At 38.6% G+C, this 23,440-nt stretch overlaps 3 protein-coding genes across 5 annotated transcripts in view; all 3 read left to right on the forward strand.

Annotated features, from left to right (window-relative positions):
- The window catches only part of ssbp4 (single stranded DNA binding protein 4), a 93,288-nt gene extending 89,117 nt beyond the window's left edge, over positions 1–4,171 (forward strand). Inside the window, exon 17 of one of the 2 annotated variants that reach the window (XM_034146685.1) lies at positions 1,015–4,171. The gene's annotated coding sequence lies outside the window, so the exon portion shown is untranslated. The remainder of the gene's footprint in view (positions 1–1,014) is intronic. The other variant, XM_034146686.1, reaches the window with a different exon arrangement.
- An 842-nt stretch (positions 4,172–5,013) lies between these two features.
- On the forward strand, positions 5,014–12,972 carry fkbp8 (FKBP prolyl isomerase 8). Of its 2 annotated transcripts, none has more exons than XM_034147659.1 (9): positions 5,014–5,089; positions 6,145–6,413; positions 6,625–6,794; positions 6,930–7,018; positions 7,466–7,686; positions 8,538–8,710; positions 8,793–8,870; positions 11,116–11,283; positions 11,537–12,972. In XM_034147659.1, the coding sequence occupies exons 2-9, from the start codon at positions 6,155–6,157 to the stop codon at positions 11,621–11,623; spliced, it is 1,245 nt and encodes a 414-aa protein (XP_034003550.1). In that variant the 5' UTR covers positions 5,014–5,089; positions 6,145–6,154; the 3' UTR covers positions 11,624–12,972. The 2 variants fall into 2 exon arrangements, with proteins under 2 accessions (XP_034003550.1, XP_034003551.1); XM_034147660.1 differs by lacking the exon at positions 5,014–5,089 and adding an exon at positions 5,109–5,413.
- A 740-nt stretch (positions 12,973–13,712) lies between these two features.
- ell (elongation factor RNA polymerase II) overlaps positions 13,713–23,440 on the forward strand; it is a 34,476-nt gene continuing 24,748 nt past the window's right edge. Inside the window, exon 1 of the mRNA XM_034147169.1 lies at positions 13,713–13,888. Coding sequence (XP_034003060.1) covers positions 13,754–13,888 — 135 coding nt within the window. The 5' untranslated portion in view covers positions 13,713–13,753. The remainder of the gene's footprint in view (positions 13,889–23,440) is intronic.

A 23,440-nucleotide genomic window follows, 5' to 3' on the forward strand; every position in this document is an offset into this window, starting at 1 on the left:
GTGAGTACCAAAAGGAGACAACATACTTCTTAAACTGGGAACAAACAAAAAAAACGACATTAAAATCATATCTGACTGTGATAAGGTAAAGAGTCAGGTTTTTAAATCAAACATTTTGCTTTAGATGACAGTAGTATCTGCACAAATCCCTGATGATAACATGATCAAACAGCAGTATCACATTTTTTATTTGATAAACATATTAATGTTTTTAATACAGTTGTGATTTATCCATGTGGTTTGAGACTCAATTAAAGCATGCAACATTTAAATAGTTTAAATGTAAATTGTCCAAGGTGACCTGGGGCCGGTTTAAAGTAGAAAATAGAATTTCACTATTGCTTATCAAAATAAAACCCAGACTCTAGATAGATTTGTTTCTAAATGTGTCTCTTGCACAAAGCCATTAGGTTCTTGAAGGACATTAAACTAATTAAAAACTGACTGAGATACCACTTTAAACGACTCAGCTACAGTATGTTCACTCTTCCAAAATGTTTTTGCTTTCAACAGTTATAAAAACATTTTAAAGAGAATAACACTGTCAAATGTGTTAGTGAAATCAGCCCCATGCTCTATTTTGACCTTAAAACCAGTCCTCCTGGCTGAATTGAACCGGTAATGAGTCCTTTATGTTGTGCAATATTTCCCCATCTTTACCCAACATACACAAAAACACAGCATGCACAAACACAAGCATGAGAAAGAACCACATCATATGCTTTCTCTGCTGCATGGAGAGATTGTCATAGAGTGATTAATACGAGACTGACAACGACTACATTTTGCCACAGTCTCTTCACTGTGTTCTCGATTCCTTAACATTTTCTCCTTGGGCTGCTTTGCTTGCTGCTGGTTTAAAGACTTAGTCAGGGTTAATGTTAATGTGTAATGTTTGCTGGACATGGCATTTAGTTCAGTTAGTTGTATTGCTTTTATCTTGAATTGGGTAGTTTAATGATATAGTTTTGGCTTATCTTTTTTCCCCTCCCTTTCTTTTTTCTCCCTTTACAGTATTCACCCAACATGACGATGAGTGTGTGATTTTTTTTATTTTATTTTATCTTTTATTTTATTTTATTTCCTTTTCATCTCCCCTTACCCAAATCTTCCCCTTCCATCCACCCTGGTGCGTCTTGCATTACCTTCCTCTCTCCCTTCCTACCTCCTCCTCCTCCTCCTCCTGGTGGATGGTGTGCCACACAGCCCCATGGGATGCACCTGGAAAGCAGGACTCCCCTCAAGGCCCCCCATCCCAACGCCTGTAAAATGGGTTTAAGAACATGAAAAGGCCTCCAAGCAACAGGAAGGGTCTCTTCTCCGATTCTTCTTCGCCTGCCGGGCCTCGACACGGGCCCTAGGACAGAAAGAGCCTGAATCTGCTCCGATCCTGTCTCTCCCAAAACCTAAAAACCTGCCCTCATGGGTGGCGATCACAACCAAACACGATGCCCCGCTGTACCACCACCACTCCATTATATCTCGCTGATCATAACTTATAAGGACACACGGTTGTTGACTGACAGGGGCCGAAAACCCTCATTCAAAAACTCCTGTGTCAGGAATGATTTAAAAAAACAAAAAAACAAGAAAAAAAACATGAACTGATAATGTTATTTTAGGGCAAGAATGGTTTTCTTTTTAAATGTTTGTATTTTTTGTTGTTGATGGTAATATTATTGTTATAATTTTCATAATTGATATTATTCTACTAATGTAGTTATGATTTCCTGTAAAGGGCACATTTTATCTCAGCAGCAGCATCAACAATGACAGAATAAGCACACTCATTTGAAAAATGCACAATGATTTTTTGTTTACATGATTTAAGGCTATTTGATGTTCGTCTTGTTTTTGTTGTTACAGTCTATCTCACATCACATACCTCTCCTTTAAACTAAACTGAACGTGTAGCTTGAGTCTTTGCCACTTTAATGTGTGTTGCACCATTTGCATAAACATTTAAAGTGATCGGGATAATTGACTGTCTTCACCAATTAAAGTAGTTTCTGCTGTAGTATTTTGGCTAAAACTACCCATACAGTTAAAACAGAGGCTTTCTCAGAGCACTGCTGTTTCCTGGTACAAAATGTCTGCTGATGCACCTGAATGATCATCTAGCTATCTTGTCTTAATACGCCCCCCTTCTCACAGTTTTTACTACATGGGAACAGCTCTGAGGTGCCAGTTCTCATTCAGTATCCAACAGAGCAAGAGAGCATCTCTTCTATGGATTTGTCTGTAAATACAACATATTTAGCGTGTATGGTGGTTGTTTTATTTGTTATTTACAAGTTGTCTGTGAATCCTAAAACGTGTTTCCTTCCCCTCCATCACTTTGTTTGATTTCAACCTCACTGTGGACTCCCAAGTGGCACTGTTTTCCTCCCAGGGTTCATTCTGGTCTCCAGGCAATGCCCCCTTTTCTTCAGACTTGGAGATAAATGTAGGACTTCAGATACACTTGTGAGGCCGCCTGCTTTCTTGCTTGGATTTTAGGGTGAACTCACAGATCCTGTATGATACACTTTTTGAACCCAGACAAGACAGGCTAAAAACAGTCTCCTCGGAGCTCCCATCGATCAGATCCTCTCAACGACTCCCATATGGGAAAGTGGATCCAGAGTAGCGTCGATGATGGGAGCAGAGTGATGCACCTCGGGGTAAACAGACTGCCACATCGGTCTGAGGAAGAGGAAACAACAATGGGACGCTTTTGTAAAGGATATTTCTGTTTAGTTTTTTCAGCAGATTGTTTTTATTTGTAATGTATTCAACTGAGAAAAAATGAAAGCCCGTAGAATCTGCACACAAAGAAAATCATAGTTACATATTACGCTATTTAATTTCTTTCTGTATGTTATGTTCTCTTGGCCTGATCAACTCTCCGTTTCAAAGGGTTACGTTATCTCTCGTGGCATCACACTGCAGCACTTAATGGCATTGCTGTGTTCAAATCAACAATAACTAAAACAACCATTGTAGCCTCTATGGGTGATGGTGACGTACTTGTCAATTTTCTGATATCAATGTGAACAGATTGTACCCAGAGTTCAACAATGACATCTCCAGGATTTGGCTATTGGTGGCCTGGGACACACACTCCAGTGTTCCTTCAATGTAGCCACACACACACACCTCCCCATCTTTCCTCCAATCCCTCCCCTCGTCCCTACCAAACTTCTCCCCTCCCTTCTCTTTTTAATTTCCTTTTTTGTAAATACTGTATAATGCATTTTGATATCATTGACATGTTTTGATATGTCAGTCACTACCAATGAATACAGTTGAAAGTAAATTATAAATAAAACTGTCCATGTTTTTTCATAGTGAAAGGATGACTATTTGACACATGTGGCTACATTTCCATTAAAATGTATAGAATACAGTCGACACAATAAATGCAGACTGTATGCTAAAGACTCGTAGGTGGGGAGGACAGGACAGAGAGAGGACAGGACAGACAGAAGCAAACTGTGGCGTCCTCACTCTGCCCTCGTCTCCTTGTGTTTCAGTTTTACTATTGGCCTTGTTCATCATTTTTTTTCAAAGGGCATCTTCTCCCAAAAAAAAAACATGTGACCTCTTACTGCAGTTTTTAATATGAAGGATTTTTATCAATTTAAGAGAACTTTTAAAAAGGTAAAAGTACTTAAGAGAACCTCATTTTAAATTAAGAATAGATCAAAAAGAAACTGTGTCCTTTGCTATTCCTGTTATAGCGTTGTATAGATGGAAGCTCTCTCACTGATCCTCTCTCAGTCCTCTGTGTATATCGATCGTTGGCCATCTCTGTACTTCTATTGTGATGTATAATACTGTACCATTAGGAAGATTTGCTGGTCGGGTGCGGGTGGTTATGTTGAGTTGGGGAGGGGTGGGGGTTCAAGGGAATGGGATATAAATGATTCTCCTGTACCATTCATGGTCCTTTCTGATGACACGGCAGTATTCAATATGAAGCAGTCTGTCTCTTGGGTTTGCTTTGTATTTTCATGGTAGGATAGTTCAGAAATCTTGTCTTAGGGACTTAGGTGTCTTGTGTAGGTAATAAAGATGTTCTTTGTATGTTTCTTTATATTGTAAAGTTTCTTTAGACTGAAAGAAAAACAGATGATTTGCTTATCAAAAAAGAAACAATGCATCAATAATAAATGTAATTTGATTTTTCCTTGTTGTCTCAATCTCTTCCTCTGAGCTCTCATTTAGCTTTCATCCACTATCCTATGTAGTACACAATAGGAATTTAGTGCAAAGGAAAGGGCCACATATTTTTTTAAAACATGCTTTTCACAATGTGGAATAATATATTACTTGGTATGTCATTATTGTCAACTAGACTAAAGCTAAAAAATCTAATCAATTCTGCTATAGATTCAATAAACCTGCATGATATTCCTTGAAAAGGTAAATGGACTGTATGGGTTAACTTCCTGCAACTAAAAGGTTCCCTGGTTTAATTTTGAGCTTTTTACTATTTGTTTTCGGGCCTCAACCTTTGCACACGTTTCAAAACAGTTATTATCAATGTTTGATTTAGGCTCTCAATTTTGTAATTTTTTGTATTATACCAGTTTAGTTTTTAAATAACTTTAAATAACACTCAATGATTCTGCCACACATTTTGAATTTGCATTAAGGTTATCACAGCTCCAAGCTAAAAAACATGTTAAATATAAACGATAAAGTCACTGTACATCCAGCTGCTACACCATTGGCATTTTGCTATTGTGAGATAACACCATTAAAAGCCACTCATGAATCCATGGTGGATGTAGTCACAATTAGGCTGAGTGTAATATATACTTGAGATATAAGTACAGAGGTTATTTATTGGTTATTTACATGAGGTTAAACATTAATATGCATGAAAAGGTCCAATAGAAGTCCACGAGCTCAAGGTTAACAGGAAGCAGATTGTTGGGATGAGCTAGAGACCGCAGCGAAGTCAGTTTGAGGTTGAAGCCTAGCAACATATACGGGTCACGTTGATCTCGCATTGCCCAACAGCAAGCTGACTTCATCAGTGTAACCTGGAGTGGAGATTGTACAGGACCAAAACAAGCCTCTGCACAGATAGTGCTTGAAGGTAAAGTGCCGTTTCTATTGTTAAACGTGGTTATCAAATATGTCGCTCTGACTGACTCGCCCTATCTCAAGTCGAAGTAGGCACTGGTTTATTGCAAGATGAGATAAAAACAGTCCCTTAATATCTACTACTTACAGTAGCTAGCGAGATTACAGCTAATGCTAGTTTGCTATTGTCAACTTCCTCGGCTAACGCCTGTTAGCATGCTGTTAGCCTCTTGAGGAGCCGTTGTATAACGACAGAAACTTCTGGAAAACGTTGGCTTAGCTTGGCTTCTATATATCAAAAAATAACTAAATACTGCCGTTGAAAAACTGTTAACAGGTGAGTTGTAATGTGTTAGCTAGGTGATAACAATACGCAACTAAGTGCTACATTGTTTGAGATGGCAGTCGTTTTTATTTTAAATGCTGTGATAGCTCTGTTAGAAGCTCACTGATGTATTAATATAGACAGAGGTGAAAGAAGTACTGAGATTATTTACTAGAGTAAAAGTAGCAATACTACACGTAAAGCCCTTTAGCATTCAAAAGTATTGGCATCAAAATATGCTTTGAGTACCAAAAGTATTAATTATTTTAAAAGGCACATTTAAACAACATAATTATTGTATAAAAAGTATTGCTGCCTTAATGTGAGCATCACTGTAATGCTGTACCTCGGAAAGATTGGGTTATTTATTTTAGATTACTCTAGGCTATTGTTTAGCTCAACCTATAATAATATATGATGATGGATGTGTCGATTCAGATTTTGTATTAATTACCTCAATTTGCAAAGAACTAGTAACTAAATATCTAAAATAATTGTTGTGGAATAAATAGTACAACATTTGCCAACAAATTGTAGTGGGGTAAATGTATAAAATGGCAAAATGTGAAAATACTCAAGTAAAGTACAAGTACAACTTTTTACTTATAAGTACATTACTTGATTCAATGTAATTAGTTACATTACACCACTGATGATAGAAGCGTTACATCTTTGGGAAACACTGCAGTCATGAAGTCAATGAAGTTGCATTCTTCCTAAGTTGTTTTCCTTTTTTCTCATAGTATTCTTCAAATGACGGAAATAGAGGAAAGCATGGACTCCTCTGATAGCCATGACAGTGCGACATCAGGGAAGAAGAGCGGACGAACCTCGTTGCTGGACAGCGGGGAGGACTTTGAGGTTTTAAATGAAGAAGATATTGACGACGAGCCCCCTCCTCTGGAAGATGCTGGGGGTGGGAAGGGGAAAAACACAGATGAGTCTGAGAGGACTAATGCAGACACAGATTCTGATCCTCCAGGTCCAGTGGAAGAATGGCTGGATGTATTAGGTAGGTGACAAAAGCCCCATGAGTAACAGGTTAGATTATAGCTGAACATATTCCTGTAGTAGTTGTTTAACTTGGTTTACCATTTAATATTGATGAGCAGCTCACCTCAGCAAGAGCGGAAGTCGTTGCGATTCTCTTTAACAAGGCTTAAGACTCCCTGGAGAGTGATCAATGCTGTAAATAAAATAAATATGACTTTGTTTGTCCCCAGGTAATGACCAGCTGAAGAAAAAGGTCCTGGAGGAAGGAAAAGGGCGAGACAGTCGCCCACAGAAAGGACAGAATGTCAAGATTAATCTCAAAACATGTTTAAGCGATGGGACACTTGTAGAGGAGCAGTCTGACCTCTCTTTTACTCTTGGAGATGGAGATGTCATCCAGGTAAAATGGACCATACTTTTCAAATGGAAAAGTAAAAATGGACTGATTTCACAGAGTCACAAACGGTTTTACATAGTTTGCTTTATATTACTGACCTCAGTTAGTTTTTCTTACTCAATGAAATTGTTCTTTCAGGCTCTGGATCTCACAGTCATGCTCATGGAAATGGGAGAGAAGGCCCTCGTCCAGGCCAATGCAAAATATGCATATGGTGAACGGGGGAGGTATGGACGTGCTTTAAAGTAACACTGCTAAAGGCTGTTTAAACTGCAGTTTTCATGCAAACCAACAAAACATGTATGTATTGTATGCCCCTTGTAGCACTTTGGGATTGCTTATAGTAATGAAAGGTGCTTTACAAATCAAATGTATTATTATTATCAACATTGCCCATATATTCAACGAATTTCCACCATTAACAATATCTCTTACAAAAAGGCAAGACAATGGTATTCAATAGGCTCTATATACCTACACAACTATACATTAAACGTTGCTTTTCCTCTACCTGTTAAAATCTATTACTGCTTGTTATTTCCTACTGAAGCTTCTATTAAAAGACAAATTCCCTGTCTCTGCTTGCTCTCCAAGCTCTAACAATTCCTTGTGTCTCATCTAGAGATTGATGCCACTTAATTTCTGAATTTGACTGTTTCTCCTTATCTTTTCAGTCTTGAACCCGAGGTTCCCCCCAATGAAGAATTGTCTCTAGAAGTGGAACTGCTGGAAGCTTCTGATGCCCCGGACCTGGAGCTGCTGCCCCCTGCAGAAAAAACTGCCTTGGCCATTCATAAGAGAGAGAGAGGCAATGTTCATTACCAGCGTGGGGACTATGCTTTCGCTGTGAATTCATACAGCATTGCCTTGACCATAACAGAGTCTAGTTCTAAAGGTGAGAGAGCGGGGGATTTGGGTTTAGGTGAAAATGTTTCTGTCACCTAGCATTGGGATAAGGAGGCGACTAACAGGTGGGGGAACTGAAAGAGTTGATGCTTACTCATGCATTTTTGGAAGTTTTTGAATCCCCCCCCCTCGAAAAAAGGGGCTGTGTGTAGAAAAAAACAATATCGACCACCTTAGACGGTGATAGGCAGGGAATATATATATATATACAGGGTGTCCGCGGGGTCTTAAAAAGTATTAACAGTTGATAAATCAATTTAGTGAAAATGAAGGCTATTAAAAAGTATTAAATGGCATTTTCCAAGGTATTACATTTTGTAGCTTGTTTTCAATAAGTATATAAATTGTCCAAAGAGGTTGTATTCTAAAGTCTGCCTGAATGTAATCATTGCGTAGGTGTGTAGTGTGGTTCTGTGTAGTTTATTTATGGCATCCCGTTGGATTTGACGTCATCTGAACAGGACATCGCACGCTCACTGCTTGATGGCGTGCGAAGGTCCGTTTACGCCGGTTGTTAAACAACATCGTTATGGGGAAATGCAAGTTTGCGTCCAAATGGTTGGAAGATAAGGAGGAAGGACAATCAATACTGTATATAGTAAATGTGAGGTAAAGTGTGTCGCCAATATAACCGGTTAAAACTCGAAGTGGCGCTGAGGTCTTAAAATGTATGGAAAGGGTCTTATAAAAGGTCTTAAAAGGTCTTAAATTTGACTTCAGGATTCCTGCATATACCCCGATATAACTATTCTTCATTAACTTTTATAATGCATTGATTGTCTTGATACTTTATAACAATTATTTTAAAACTCTTTGTTTGTGTGGTTTATTTTGCTGCAGTTGACATTACTCCTGAGGAGGAGAGTGAGCTGATGGATGTAAGAGTGAAGTGTTTAAACAACATGGCTGCCTCTCAGCTGAAACTGGACCACTATGATGCAGCACTTAAATCCTGTGTCTCAGCACTGGAACACCAGCCAGACAACATAAAAGCACTTTTCCGCATGGGCAAGGTAAACATCACGCTTTTTCTTTCACTGTCATTATAAGTCGGATGTTTTTCTTGAACTTTGTGGGTTTTTTTTTTTAATCAAGGTACTAGCCTTACAAGGGGAATACGCAGAAGCCATTCAAACTCTGAGGAAGGCACTGAAGTTGGAACCAAGCAACAAGGTACTATTGGGCTTTTCACATACTATTTAGGTAAATCAAACCTTTTAGTATGGAGAATTTGCAGTTATTCCCTATCACCAGTAGATGGTGCCATTGGCTAATCATCAAATCTCTTAGTTTGTTGTGCAAGGTCAGGTGAACTGCTGACTCATCATTTCAGGGGATCTGTTTTCATGTTGTTGCTGTAAATAGGTCTGCCCTGCACCCAGCCATATCTAATACCTAGCTACTGTTCCTGCTGCTGCTGCTATTACAGTCGGGTGTATGCGGTTCTTTGGCCAAACAAGGCCGTTTGACAGAACTGAGCTCAGTGCGTGGGCTTTTTGGATTCGTTTTGAGCTGCAGCAGCATGGTACTCGAGCCCAGAATCCCCCACTTGAGTCCTACACCAATCTGTCAAACAACACATGGCGTGGCCACCTCTTAAGCTTTTCATCCAGCACACGTAGTGTAAATATAATGTACTATTACATTTTGCAATAATGCATCCCAGGTAGATTGTAGTTTTGCCCGTGTGGAGGCAATAAAAAGATGCATGTCATTTTTTCCACTTTCTGGCTGTTGTGTCAATGCCTTTATATACAGTATATGGTCAATGCATAGCTGTAAATGTTGTGTATGTGAGATGGCTCTGTGTCAACACACTTTTAAACCTATAAGATTAGCTGTTTAGCCGTCCAAATGGACTTACATCTAAGTGCTATAATAATGAAAGCTCTCCCTTAATAACCTTGTATTCCAACAGCAAGAACAGTGGGTGTGCTTCAGGGACAATGCCAGAACTCTCCCATTATAATCAATGAGGCGGTCTCAAACTGAAGCAGTGACAGGAGTGACAGAAAGACACTCCATCGCTCTTCTCCAAGCTTTGAGCAACATGCTGTCTGAATTTTTTACTCTGGTGTCGGCTGTTTATACCCTCAAACTCAAATTAATGAGAGAAAATGTATTTGTCTGGGGTTTGTTTACTTTTTGACATGACACGCAGGCTTGACGGTTCCAGTTTAGACAGCCTCAGATGCTGCTAGGACAGGATGTTATATGTTTTTTTACCCTATTTAGTCCTTGTCCTTGGGAGTCAGTGTTCTGTCATTTTTGTCATTTTGGTGGTTAGCTTATTGCACAATAGTGGTGCCAACTGTTCAAACACTTTGCTGAATAAAGAGGAACAATGAATTGGATCCTTATCAAAAGGACAATGTGGAATAGTTAATATCAAAGTTGCTGGGGGCACACTATTTGTAAAAGGCATGAATATGTGTCAAAGTGTCGTGGTTCTGCAGAGATGTCTACAAATCATACAATCTGTTCTGTACAGACAGAAATAGATTTATGTGTGGTACAGATCCTCCCAAGATATCACAACATGATCGCTTTAATATGTTCTTTAAAGAATATGACGGATAAATCCTCAGGGCAGGGTTTAGACACTTATATTAATTACACATATCTGTAAAGGTAGACCTTTCTTAAATACCACTTTAGTGAACATTGCTGTAAACTCAATGCTATAGGGCCCCATCACTCTTAAGTGCATTTTAAAAAGCATAAACATTTACATTGTTTCTAAAAACATTGGTTTGCTTAGTCACTCACCAGCTTTAAGAGCGAAGTGACTCAGATCCGAGACAACGTTGGAACAATAATTGAACCCATATACTGGAATACTTTGTACATGTCGTGTCAATGGCAGGCTATGTTTGTGATTTATTGTAAGAACAAATAATTTCCCAGCATTTATTTATACAAGTGTTTAATCGATGCTTCATCCATCAACGCTTCATCCATATCTTGAAAAGCTTTCCTGATAAGTCATTTGTAAAGCTTTCCAGAACGCTTCTGTTTGTTGATGTAAGTGTATTGTTATTTCACATATTTCCATTAACAAAGAAATCATACCTAGGTTGTTTTACAGCAGCAGGACTTTGTTCCTTTCATGTCGGGATAGCTAGGTTGGTAGAGTAAAGCAAGGTTTTGAGTTGAGGTTTTTGATTTTACCTGTAGGTATGCAGTCAAATTACAAGGTATCCATCATGAAACAGGTTTAAAACAACACAGTCAACAGACACATTTTTAAGAAGTACTTTGTGTACAAACAAACAAATTAATATGAAAGCATTGCTTCCACAGCACCTGAGCAATGCTGCTACAACCTGTTCATCCGAGTGATTGATGTTTTTACGCTGCTTTGTTTTACACCTTAGGATGTCGATCTGAAGCCTTTGTCTTTGTCTCTTCTGTTCAGACAATCCATGCTGAGCTCTCCAAGCTGGTGAAGAAGAACTCGGAGCAGAGAGGAGCCGAGCAGGCGCTGTATAAGAAGATGCTGGGTAACCCCGCTAGTAGTAGTAGCAGTAGCAGCAGCAGCAGCAGCAGCAGCAGCTCACAGAAACACCGGGCCAAGTCTTCATGGGTGAGAGTCATTGCTGGGGAAACAAATCTGTTCAAGTGTTTAAGTGCAAATGGCTCTCTATCATCATATGATGCTCATGCGTTTAAATTGGTGCTTTTGAATTGATGTATGTAATTATCAAGGGAGCCTTTGTGCAATAACAAGTTAAGTATAAAAATGTTAGGTCAAATACATATTTTACTTTAGATTTTGACTTTTGACCATTCTTAACATTCTTTCTCTCGTCTTATTTTATTTTCTGCTACTTCCCTAGGGTCTCAGCTGGAAATGGCTCTTCGGTGCCACTGCCGTAGCCCTTGGCGGTGTGGCGTTGTCCGTCGTCATAGCTGCTAGAAACTGAACCAAGTCTGTGATGAGTCTGACCAAGCCCCTGCAATGTGAGCCTCAACACAGAAGCACATCTCGCAGCCTTCTAATCTTTGGTCGAGGGGGGGAGAAAATGTCTGTTGGTTGGTCAGATTCCTCTCCACTGTCATTTGTTTCTCTGCTATGTTTGAGAACGAGTTGAAAATGAATAAAACGTCAATATTTGCATATGAAAACGTTCTAAATGTGTAGGTTTATGCATATCCATCACGCTGCCAGACACTGCTTTATTTTGCTGCCATTGTTTATGTTCTTGGTGGTAGGAAATTGCTTAATGATCATCAAAGTGTAAGATACTTTACCATAGATTAAGATAGGAGCTATTTAATCATGTTTTCCCATTAAGGAATAGCTATTGTGATATAGTCCTTTTGTTATGCTATAGTTTAAAACGCCAGATTATTTAGGTAAATTCATATTTACTATCCAAGAGAGAATATGTGATTTCACTTTGATTTTAATGATGGTACAATGTTTAATCTTGACTGATGTTAATGCAGATGTTATATTAGAGGTCCACACAATGGAAATCTTTCTGACTTGTATGCTAGCTCTTAAACACTCTCTACAGACTCTATTTATATGTTAAGTGATCAGAAAATAGAACGCACCGGTCCTGTAATGCAACACAACAGCACACACATCTTTTGTTGACTGATGCCAAAGTTTTTTGTGTGTTTAATCAATCTTTGTGTCTTGATCTGAACATTGAATCTATCTAAGAAAAAAACTATGAATGCAGTAAAACACAATACAACAAACTGGTGCCCCAGAACATACCAAGGAATTAAATCATTGCGTTTCTGACGCTGTCAACAGCAACAAACAGAAACATAAATCAACATCAATGCTCCAGTGTTTCTAAATTCTTGGTCACAGCTTAAATAGATGTTCTGTTATTGAGGTACAGTTTTAACACAGAACAGAGGAGCACATAGTTTCTCAGTGATGTGGCTATGAGTAACGCTAAAGGAGAGTTTATTTATAATGATTCCGTTTCTATCGATTATACCTCAATTTTTGATGATTAAGACCAAATGTTGAAGGATGACCATTTAAGTACAATGTTTGGTGTTTATCTTTTCTTTCTCTCTTTTGTCCCCTACTTTTTTGCCTGTGATTTTTTTTTTTATTGTTTTGATTTTGGTTATTGTTTTCTAACACGAGTTGAACTGACACTGATGGATCTGTGGCTTCTTCAGAGTAGATTGCAGGCCTACAGAGCCAAAAGTTGCATACAAATGAAGTAGTTGTGAAAGTTCCCAGCATTCCCTGTATTTGTTAATTTTATATTCATCACAATAAAATATGTCTGTTATCAAACTACAGCCTCTTTTTTGTGTCATAGGACAATATATGCAGTGAAATCATGACCATGTATGTTGATTTTAACTACATCCTGAACTGATATCATGTAGTATCCATAGTCCACAAGATGCGTGGCGTTTATGCCTCATACAACTGGCAATAGAAGAAATATAAAAGTGAACCAGTTCCAGGTAGACACATATTTCATTTAAATACGTGTTATAGTTATACAGAAACTCAATATGTGTTATTAATAAAGACAAGATAACACATTCAGCATTTACATTCCTCCTATTATTAGATTACAGGTGGACATTCACAAATGTTGTGGATATTCCCAAACTGGAGTTTTTTTCTTTTCTTCCTCAGACATTGACGTTTCGCTGACGCAATTAGATGACCTATCGTTTCCCTTTCCTACGCATCACTGCTGTGAAATGCCCATTCTTAAAAGCTGTATGAAAAATTTTATATTTGTTGTCACCCATAAATAACTATAACATATAATTAGAAAATACAATGCTAGTATATGCTAGTATATATTTAAATGGTTTTCTCCAAATTAGTTTTACATGTAGGTCCATTCATTTTGCATACATGTTATATTATGTATTCAGAAGTGTAAATGTAGTTGATATTGCACATGTGACTATATAGGGCTTCATTACTGCTCGGTGACTTCATCATCATCATCATCGGGGACCGGTCACTGAATATTCATTAGAAAAGCAACGGGAGTTCTCGCTTTACGACAGTACGAGTGCGTCCGTGCGCATGGTGGTGAACGGTAGCAAAGATGGCGGCGCTGAAGGAGGAGCAGTGCTACGGACTGTCCTGTGGAAGAGTGAGCAACGGTAGCAATGTCTCCGTCTTTCACGTTAAACTCACTGACAGCGCACTGAAAGCGTTTGAGGGATATCAGGGCAGCAAGGTAAGTCAACATTTTCGGTAACCGTGATGGTTTAAGTGTGTCTTGTCTCGGCTGTGACAGACAGAGTGAGGTCAGTAGTCTGCTGCGATACATTACACAGCAGGCTGGTTAAAGCTACATCTAGTCCGGCTTGTTAAGTGTCTTACCCTAGCCGTTAATATGGCTCAACTGCTGGGCCTGGTTGTTAGGATGGTTAGCTTTACCCTGACCGATAGTTGAACACCATACTCGGTCATTTATCAAGCTCAGGCAGTCCTACTCAAAATTGAGCCCTGGTAGTTAAATCGTTGGGGGTGTTTTTCTGTAGTTAGCTCATAAACTGTATATATATAGAGTTAGCTCAACAGTTTTAACTTAGCTTAACAGTGTTGTTTTTATACTTAAGTAAAAGTAGAAGTACCAGAGTGTAGGAGTACTCTATAAGAAGTCCTGCATTCAAAATGTTACCCAAGTAAAAGTACAACATTATTAGCATTAAAATATACTACTGATTATAATTATTTATACATAAAAGTGTTATCAAAGCTGGTAAAGGTGGAGCTAGTTTTATTTACTTTGTATGCTGTGAGGTAGATTGGAAATGTTATTCCAGGTGTAACTAAAGTCTTTTTTAAGGTGTGATTATGTTTCACATCGTTAATCCAAAGCTGCCTCTAGTCCGGTTTGTTAAGTGTCTTACCCTAGCCGTTAATATGTCTCAACTGCTGCTGGGCCTGGTTGTTAGGTTGGTTAGCTTTACCATGACCGATAGTTGAACACCATACTCGGTAATGTATCAAGCTCAGGCAACACTACTCAAAATGTAGCCCTGCTAGTTAAATCATTGGGAGTGTTTAGCTGTTGTTAGCTCAACAGTTTTAACTTGGTGTTATTCAGAGGTGCAAGAAGTACTCAGAGATTGTACTTAAGTAAAAGTACCAGAGTGTAGGAATACTCTGATACAAGTAAAAGTATTCAAAATGTTACTCAAGTAAAAGTACCAAAGTATTTGCATCAAAATATACTTTAAGTACCAAAAATAAAAGTACTCATTATAGAGATTGGCCCATTTTATTAAAATATATATTGGTGACTAACTATACTGGTGTTGTTGCTAAATTACCTCACCAGAATGTGTATATACATTTCAAGTGAAAACAGAGCAACTTCTGCTGCGTGTTAGGTTACAGATGTTTCCAGAATGTTTGTTAAACTGTCTAAAAAAACTGGCAATCCTAACAAAAACTAGCCGGCAGCTGCCCACACATAATGTTAACAGCTAGTGTTACCGTTGGCAGTGGTGTAAAGTAACTGAGTATATTTACTCAAGTACTCTACTTCAACAATTCTGCTTTTTAGTTCAGTATTTCAATTGTATGCTGCTTTGTACTTATATCCCACTACAGAGGTAAATGGTGTACTTTTACTCTACTACATTTATTTAATAACTTTTGCAGATAATATTGTGAAATATGAACCACTACACTGTAGTAGTTCTTCTTCTACTAAATTACTGAGTACTTCTTCCACCTCTGACCGGTGGACACACAATCCCTGTCTTCTCGATTACTCCATTTTTGTTAACTTCAAATATAGCATAGCTTTGGATAAGAATCAAATGAAAACATAGTGAATCATTTGGAAAAATACCCAGTTTTCAGACGAAAGATGGCCATCTCCTTTTCCAACCCCCTCACTGCCATTAAAGGTTCATGTTCACTTGACAGCTTTATAAGTGCGTCAATGTTATTTAACAGTGGATTAACACATTTTCTGTTCAGAAGTAGTTTTTCAATGAGAGCTTTGGTCCCTGAAATGGCTCTGCTGCTGCTGCTTCTTGCCTGGCTTCTTGTGTAGAGAGCAATAAGTCTGATGTCGGGCATCTAGTGTTTCAGCTTCTATAAATATTTGACAGGGAAACTCTGGCAGGCCATGAGGAAAGGGCCTTATCCCCAGCTCCTGTGGCTGTTTACAGCAGCACTGTGGCTGATAAGTGAGAGCAATACAATTGTGACAAGTAAATTGGGGACTAGTAGTTTTAGGAAAAGTGTTGGTGTGACAGACAGAAGATATTAGAGGAATCTCTCAACTCCTAAATTGTCATGGTAGCCACGGTAGGCAAATATCTGAATCCATAGGGCCTTCTTTCTTTAGAGATCTAGTCTGTTCTCATAATTTGAACATTATTGCAAGAAAGAACCTTTGTAACTTATGTTTTTGCTAAACTGTGTTCAGCTATTGACTTATCAAATCAAAAGAGGCAAATGTTTTGGTCCAATACGTAAAGCATGCAGCCCGGGATACCTGTGTCAAACTTGCATTGCTGATGTTTAAGGGTAACTATTCAAACGTAGCCTTGATTATAACATCTGTCCCTGCACAAACTGGACTTTTCTTGTGTAAACTATCTACTAGCCTTCAGGTAAAATTTGATTCCTTTTTTTTTTTTTTATTAAAACATGGAAAGCATACAGTCGAGATCATTTTACCACAGCTTATTATTAATAGTGATTCGGATTAACTTAACAGATATGACTGTACAGGTGAGATTTTCTCAAGCATCTTGGGCCCTATGGAGTTTATATCGGCAGGGCTTTCCTTAAGGAGTAGAGTGCTGCCCATATTTGTAGCACCATTGTTCTACCTACACAGTCGTGTTCGATACACACATGTTCCATTTTATATTGATAATATCTATCACGCACATATTCAGGAACATAACCTAAATAGTAACTCATCCCCACTGGGAATTGTATTCCCGCAGTTAACTTGTACATTAATGACGAAAGAGGCAAGTTGGAATCATGTTTTACAGTTTAGTTGAACATTTTTATTGACAATTGCCTCTTGTACAGACTTGCAGTTTCACAAACTCTGAATTGCGTATTGTATCACCTTTCCCTACCATTTGAGTTAAAACCCTTACTCACAGTTGCAGAGAACATCTAGGCTATTGAGTAATCAAATGTCTGCATGGTATAGCTGTGGGTGCTTTGATTTTTCAAGGAGTTTCATAGCACTAGGGTGATGCAAACATGTGCTGCACCATTTTGGGGATGTTGCACCTTGGCTGCCACACATTTAAGCTGTTTGATTAGGTCTATTGAAGTAAGCTTTATGCAGTTAAACATACATATTGGTGATACATGATGATACAGTGTACTCTTCTTCTATCAGACACATATGAGGACCACACACACCGGCACATGAAGGCTGTTGGCAGCTTCTGTCGCAGCTTACTCACTGTATCACCACACGATCACAGATGATGAGCATACACCAAACCACTCGTGTGATGCAGTGTAATCATGCACAGGTGCTCCGCATGTGTATATGCTACAATGAATGACTACATAAACAAAAATGTCCTCATATTTAAAAGAGGCATATTGAAATTCAAACAGAAGAATTTCAACCAACAATACGGAGCAGTGCAAATGCGAGAAACATTACTCTGTTACTTTACCATATCGAATATAGCTTCACGGATATAACCAAAAGGTACATCGCGTTGACTTTGATCTATACTGAGATCATGGTTTATTTATCACAATTATTAATTGATTTTGAGTGAATAAACAAAGTACTGGTTTAACATGTTTTGCTACATTCCTGCTAATATGCAAATTAGTGCTGCACGATATTCCGATTTCCTGGAAATGTACTCCTAATAATACGTCCTAAATTCTGTAGGCTACGTTTTAAAGTGAAATGCCTCAACTTGGCACACTTTGACAGCAAACTAAAGAAGGCAGAAAAACCCTCTTGTTAACATCTGTTTGCTCTAGTAAACAGTGTTGACTATCAAAACATTGGTTGTACATGTATGGTGGTGGTGGTGATGATGACCTGGCAGGAAAAAAAGTAAAAACCGCAAGCCACCTTCACCGGGGCATTTCCAAGACGACTTGCGTTCCAGTTGCGGCAAACATGTAGGCATTGGAGAAAAGTGGAGCCAGCTGGCTATGAGGAAGAACTTGATTTGATATGCCTCGGTTTTCTATAAGTGGTGCACACAATTTACACCTCAATATTGCATGAGATCATGTCAGTTGTAGGAAGCCGGAAATGGGGAACGTGATTAATATTCAATTACATTTTGCTGCCTTAAGTTCAGATCGGCTTCAGTTCTCCTGTGCTTTGAGAAATAGCGTGTTGCTCTAACATAGAAAAAATAACCACTGTAAGGGTTGAAATGTCATTCCTTATTAAAATTAAGGGTTGACTATTAGCTTTTATTGCTGTCAGTGTTGCTCCAGTATCTTTTTAAGGGGAGCTGTGCCCCCTCCGGTGCTTCCTCATAATTCAGACACTGGCTGGCACCCAACAGCAGCTGTGTGCCGGGAACTCGGTAAAGGAAGAGGAAGAGAGCTACAGAACGACACACGCCTTTTCAATGTAAAAGTTGTGGTGATGCCAAGGATTTAATTAGACTGAGATTGTAATGTTTACGACCCAAATGTAGCTATTGTGTGACTGGAAAATGTGTGAACTCTGGCGGGCCCCTGCTTTTAAAAGGAAGCTTGAATCCAGTCTGGCATAATATCTTAAAAGAAATGTAGACTTAAGCTAACACAAAAGTATAAACCTGGAAAGGTTGAACTCTTACTCATGTCATGAGTTACTTCCCCTACATTGTTAAAGAACAAGATGCTAAGCTAACAAAATGCTGACTCTTAGCCCAGATGTAAAGCTTTTTCAGTCAAGCAATCCAATATTCAATATTATTGTACTAGTAGTTGATACAAAATTCTGTGAATATTTCTTATTGTGTTTCTGTAAGTAACTTGTGCAACAACAGTCATCAAGTCGCAATACTTCCTGTTTGAGACGTGACTGTCAGCTGTTTCCTCTGTTGGTGCGTCTGAGGACAGAGAGAACTAAAGCTCCTGCTGTGGGACTGGCAGTCCAGAGACTCACATGTTCTTGTTTCTTTTTTTACCGGCTGTGACATAAGCAAGGAAATGAGTAAGGCTACTTGAGCGTCATCAAGCTGAAGGTTATGGAGAGTACAGATAAAACGTTTATAATGAAGTCGCTGTAGGACAAAGCTTTTTTCTTTTTAAACAGTTTAATTCATTTTTTCTTATAATTATCCAAATGGAAAGCCCACAGAATGAAAACTCAAGCAATGAACTAAAGTATAAAATGAACATTGGCAAGCCATGAAGTGACAATAAATGATGTGTGCCGACACAGCCGTGTTACAGTGGTGAGCGATGAGTAGTGCCATTTGAATGTTAACATTTTGTTGGCTCATGTCACGCCTTGTGTTTTGTGTTTATGTAATAGATCAGGGATTATAAACTGGGAGTATGAGGTCTTACATTCTTAAGGACATGCATCACAGTAGTGATCTTAAGGTTGGCAATTAATGCTGTGTGTTGAGCTTAGATTGTAAGGCCCATTATGATGTTTCCTTTAGCCAGTACTTTTAACAATAACCTGTTAAAGTTAATGTCTGAGGATTTGGTAAAAGACGATATACCTGTCAAATGATGGCAGTGGATGCCAGAATTAAATCTTGTTTTATTTCCCGAAAGTGTTCTCAGGAAACCCATTGTGTTTATTTGAAATGGGTTGTTTGTCTTTGAACTACATCTCTACATGTGGGGGTTTCCTCAGTACTGTTAGATGAGTTTCACACTGTTACCACAGAAACGGGGTCTGATTGCAATATGATAGTGGATTCTCATTTACTCAGCTTGCACTTTGGTTTCTTTTCCAGGTAAATCTCTCATTACTGGACTTTGTCTGTTTTCATAGATTTAACGTTGACACCCTCTCCATAATCAATAAGCCCTCCAGATTATAAATTACAGTATACATTTTTTAAAAGAGTCGGATGCAAGAGGTTTTTGTCCACATGGAGATCAATCCTCAGTAATTAGCTGTGTTGACAGGCTACATTCATCACTGTAGAGGTCAATTTACACCCAGTCAGTTTTGTTCACGTGCTTTGCTGCACTCTATAGCTCCTATCTCGGCCCCTATAGAAATAGTATGGGAAGTAATGGAGACTGGTTGGTTTTCTTTTGCTTGATGCTGGTCAGCCTGTGCCAGTGCTACGGTTATTTAAGGCATGCTGACCCCTCACTTTCAGCAGATCACGTGACACTGCATGAGATGACCATAACCTCTAAGGCCAAATATGACTCTAAATGTCATGGTGTTATTCTGCCCTGTGACAGGGATGCCACAAGTGACCATGTCAACCTAGTGTCACTGCACTCGGGACAGACAACATGACTTGCTGTGTCTTTTCCAATAGGTCAGTCAGTGCAGTGTTCGATCTTTGGTCCAGCAACATGCGTTGTGCTGGTGGTATTTGACCAGTAATGGAGCACTGTGATGCTTGAAAATAGGTGTGTCAAATAATTACATTTTGACTAGAGCCAGAGGAAAAAAATTCAAGCACGCATAAGAATTATCTGCGTATAGCCTTTACACCTTTGAGGATGTTGTATCTCTCAGTAGAGGAGTAATGCAATTTGAGTATAAGCACAGATTTAATTCCTGAAACTTGACTGCATCAATTCATAAAACTTGAACTAGGCCAAACCATGAAGGATATCTCCTAAGTCAATGAGGCCTCTCCTCTTTTGAAAAGACCGTTTAAGTAAGGAGATTTATATTTGTATCTCTTCATGCGCTCTCTCCTTGTGAATTGTCTCTTAGAGTCCACATGTTTATCTTTCTTAGTGCTGTCAGACAGTTCATTTTTCATGATACTAAGAAATGTAAAACTGCCATGTCAAGACTACGGGACAACATACCAAATGCCTATCAATGACAGATCTATATATATCAACCTGAAGTTGAATAATTTAGTAGGAGAGGGCGTGATAAAAGCATATCAAATTATACAAGAAAAAGTCCAGCTGCACTGAAATATTCAGGTAGCGGTACTAGGGTAATGAGCCAGAGACACCATTGACTCGCTGTGAATGTCCCGTCGTTACCTGCAGTCAGTGCTAACACCAGTAGTATAAAAGGTATCATACGTGCTTGGCTTTTATGCACCTCTTTGCCGTAAAAATCAATGTACTTAAAACAGTTTTACGTTAGATCCTTTCAATTAACCAGCTTTGTACAAAATGCTTTGGATCTGTTCAGAGTACTGTTGATTGATTTTTATTTTGTAATGGAAGGAAATAAGTCTCCAAAAAATAGTATTTTCCAGTCGTTTAAATGTGAAAATTGTGAAGTGCGATTTTCAATGTAGTTTATTTGTTTATAACACAACTTTATTGATATGTTCCAATACGTGTATGTATCACTGCGAGGGGTTATGTGGCACATTATATTTTGTCGAAACTCAATCATTTTATTGGCAGTTTAGTGGTGTGTTAAACTAGGGATGTTGCAGATATAAAAAAACAATACCTCAGATCCAAGCCTATGGTAACGAGACCCTGGTAGTACATTGGTCAATACACATGGAATATCACTAATAGTGGTTTTGAAAACAAAATGTCTAGTGTGTCCCTAGTTCACAACAAGCGCAAACAAAATGTCTTGCTACACAAAAAGCGTGAACACACTGACCTCATGACATTGTTTATCCGAAATGACGGAAAACAAGTTTACACTCACTTGCATTCATGCCAAACTTTTGTCAGTGACATTTTTTTTTTTTATGTTGATCCCCAATGTTGGCCCTATGTTGTTTCAAAAACGTACCGGACAATCATCTGTCAAACACACTAGTAAACTTGTATAGCTAGTTTTACACACAGGATATACCCAGCTATGATTCATGCATACTGTGTATTGAGAGCGGGGACACCCAGTACCATTTCAGACTTGCCCAGTGCTTTTTCCACCTCTGAAATCCTAGACAGGCGGAACATCTCATCAGTGTGACATTGAGGCAACTAAACACCTGACAATTTGGATGCCACATTTATACCCATGGGGATTTAGATGTGGCTATTCCTGTGTGCATCTACTATAAAACATAGAAATCCTTTAAGGAGTGCAACCTGATAGAGTAGAAAATAACACTTGTGCATGTATAAGGATATGGTTTTTATATAAATCTGTATCAAGAGGCTGGGGATTGTTCATAAGTTTTGCCAAATTTCTTGTGAGCTTGTATGTTTTTCATTTTTAAAAGTGAATTTGTACCCTGCTAAAACGTATCCTTTGTTGTTGAATGTATTACTAATGAGTCAGCTGAAAGCCTGGTGCTTGTTTTCAGTAAGGCTTCATTAAGATTATGTTATATCTGACAAATCTCTAACTAAACATAGGCTTGTTTTTATATCAAAATAGTACCAAAGTCTGTTTGCCAACAGGACTCGAGTAATTGTTTTAAAGCGTATACTAGAACACATTTGGCAAAACAAATCTGACAAAAAGGACTTCTTCAACTTAATCTACTGTGGAACATTGTGTATCATCACTAATAATGGACTTCTCTTGTGAGATTGCTTTGCCAGTTCAGAGGTCAATATTTAACTTCTAAAGTTTAGAAACTTGACTTCTTCATAACTGGAAGATCCCTGGAGTGCACTGGTGTAAAGTTAGATATACAATGTGGTGGTTGTTTGTGTGGCTAATGTTGGGCCATGAAATAATGTACGTTGTTTTTAAAAGGAGCTTTACGTGTTACAATGTGAATACTAATAAGTTGTAGATTCTGTTGAATAGTTAAAAGCTTAACTCCAGGCTGAAGAAATAGTTGAAATCCATGCTGCTTAGATTCTTTTTATAAACATTTGCTTTGTCAATACTGCAAATAAAGGTAATAGGAAACAGACATAAACAACATTGTCATCAGTTCAGTTTTATCGCAGGCTGCTGGGCGGAGAGTCCATGCCATGTCCAGCTGACCCTCATTCTGGTTGGCAGTGTATGTGAACATCCATAGCCTTGTCATCGATCCATGGTCAGGACCTGCACTCTGTCCCTTAGGTTAGCTCTGTGGAACATTCTGGGCTCAGGTCCCAGAGAATAGTGACATGTCAGCAGCCCATTCAAATGAACAGGCTGAGGGTAGCACTATATTAGCAGTGCTAGGATGGGGGATGGGGGATGGGGAGGGCTAAAACTGGTGCTGTGTCAAACATTGCAGGGGTAGACCAGGGAGCGTGGCTCCATGAAAGGTCTGGTGTTCCTCCATAGGCTCTGAGCTCAGGACACAGTGAAACAATATAATACTGTTGGTAAGATAAATGAAACGGCAGCTTTCTTCTTTAAGGTTGTATTTGTTTATGCCAAGAGGGTAATTGCAATGTGAATTACTGTCCCAGAGTACACTGTGTCCTCAAACCAAAATCATGACATTGACAATATGGTGATATGAAGTCATGTCTGGCGGTAGCAAGCCTTAGTGCTCAATTCTGATGTATTGCTCAAACAAATGTTGTTATGATCTTAACATTGTGTTTAAAATCTCTACTATATCAGATTATTTTTAAATGGTCACGGTTCAGTACTGACACACATGCACAAAAAACAAACATCACAGGCAACACAACGTCGTACAAAAATAAACATGCAGGACACTGAAGTCAGCTTTCACAAATTAATGTATGAGTTGATGTACTGTGGAAACCAGCACGTTTG

Source organism: Trematomus bernacchii, unplaced genomic scaffold (assembly GCF_902827165.1).
Source record: "Trematomus bernacchii unplaced genomic scaffold, fTreBer1.1, whole genome shotgun sequence".
Lineage (NCBI taxonomy): Eukaryota > Metazoa > Chordata > Actinopteri > Perciformes > Nototheniidae > Trematomus > Trematomus bernacchii.

What these genes read in the sequence shown, in the direction of transcription:
- fkbp8 (XM_034147659.1), top strand. Translation starts at nt 6,155, where the DNA reads ATGACGGAAATAGAGGAAAGCATGGACTCCTCTGATAGCCATGACAGT. An exon ending in CACTTTTCCGCATGGGCAAG is followed by an intron (nt 8,711 to 8,792) that starts GTAAACATCACG and finishes TTTTTAATCAAG; the next exon opens with GTACTAGCCTTACAAGGGGA. An exon ending in AGTTGGAACCAAGCAACAAG is followed by an intron (nt 8,871 to 11,115) that starts GTACTATTGGGC and finishes TCTTCTGTTCAG; the next exon opens with ACAATCCATGCTGAGCTCTC.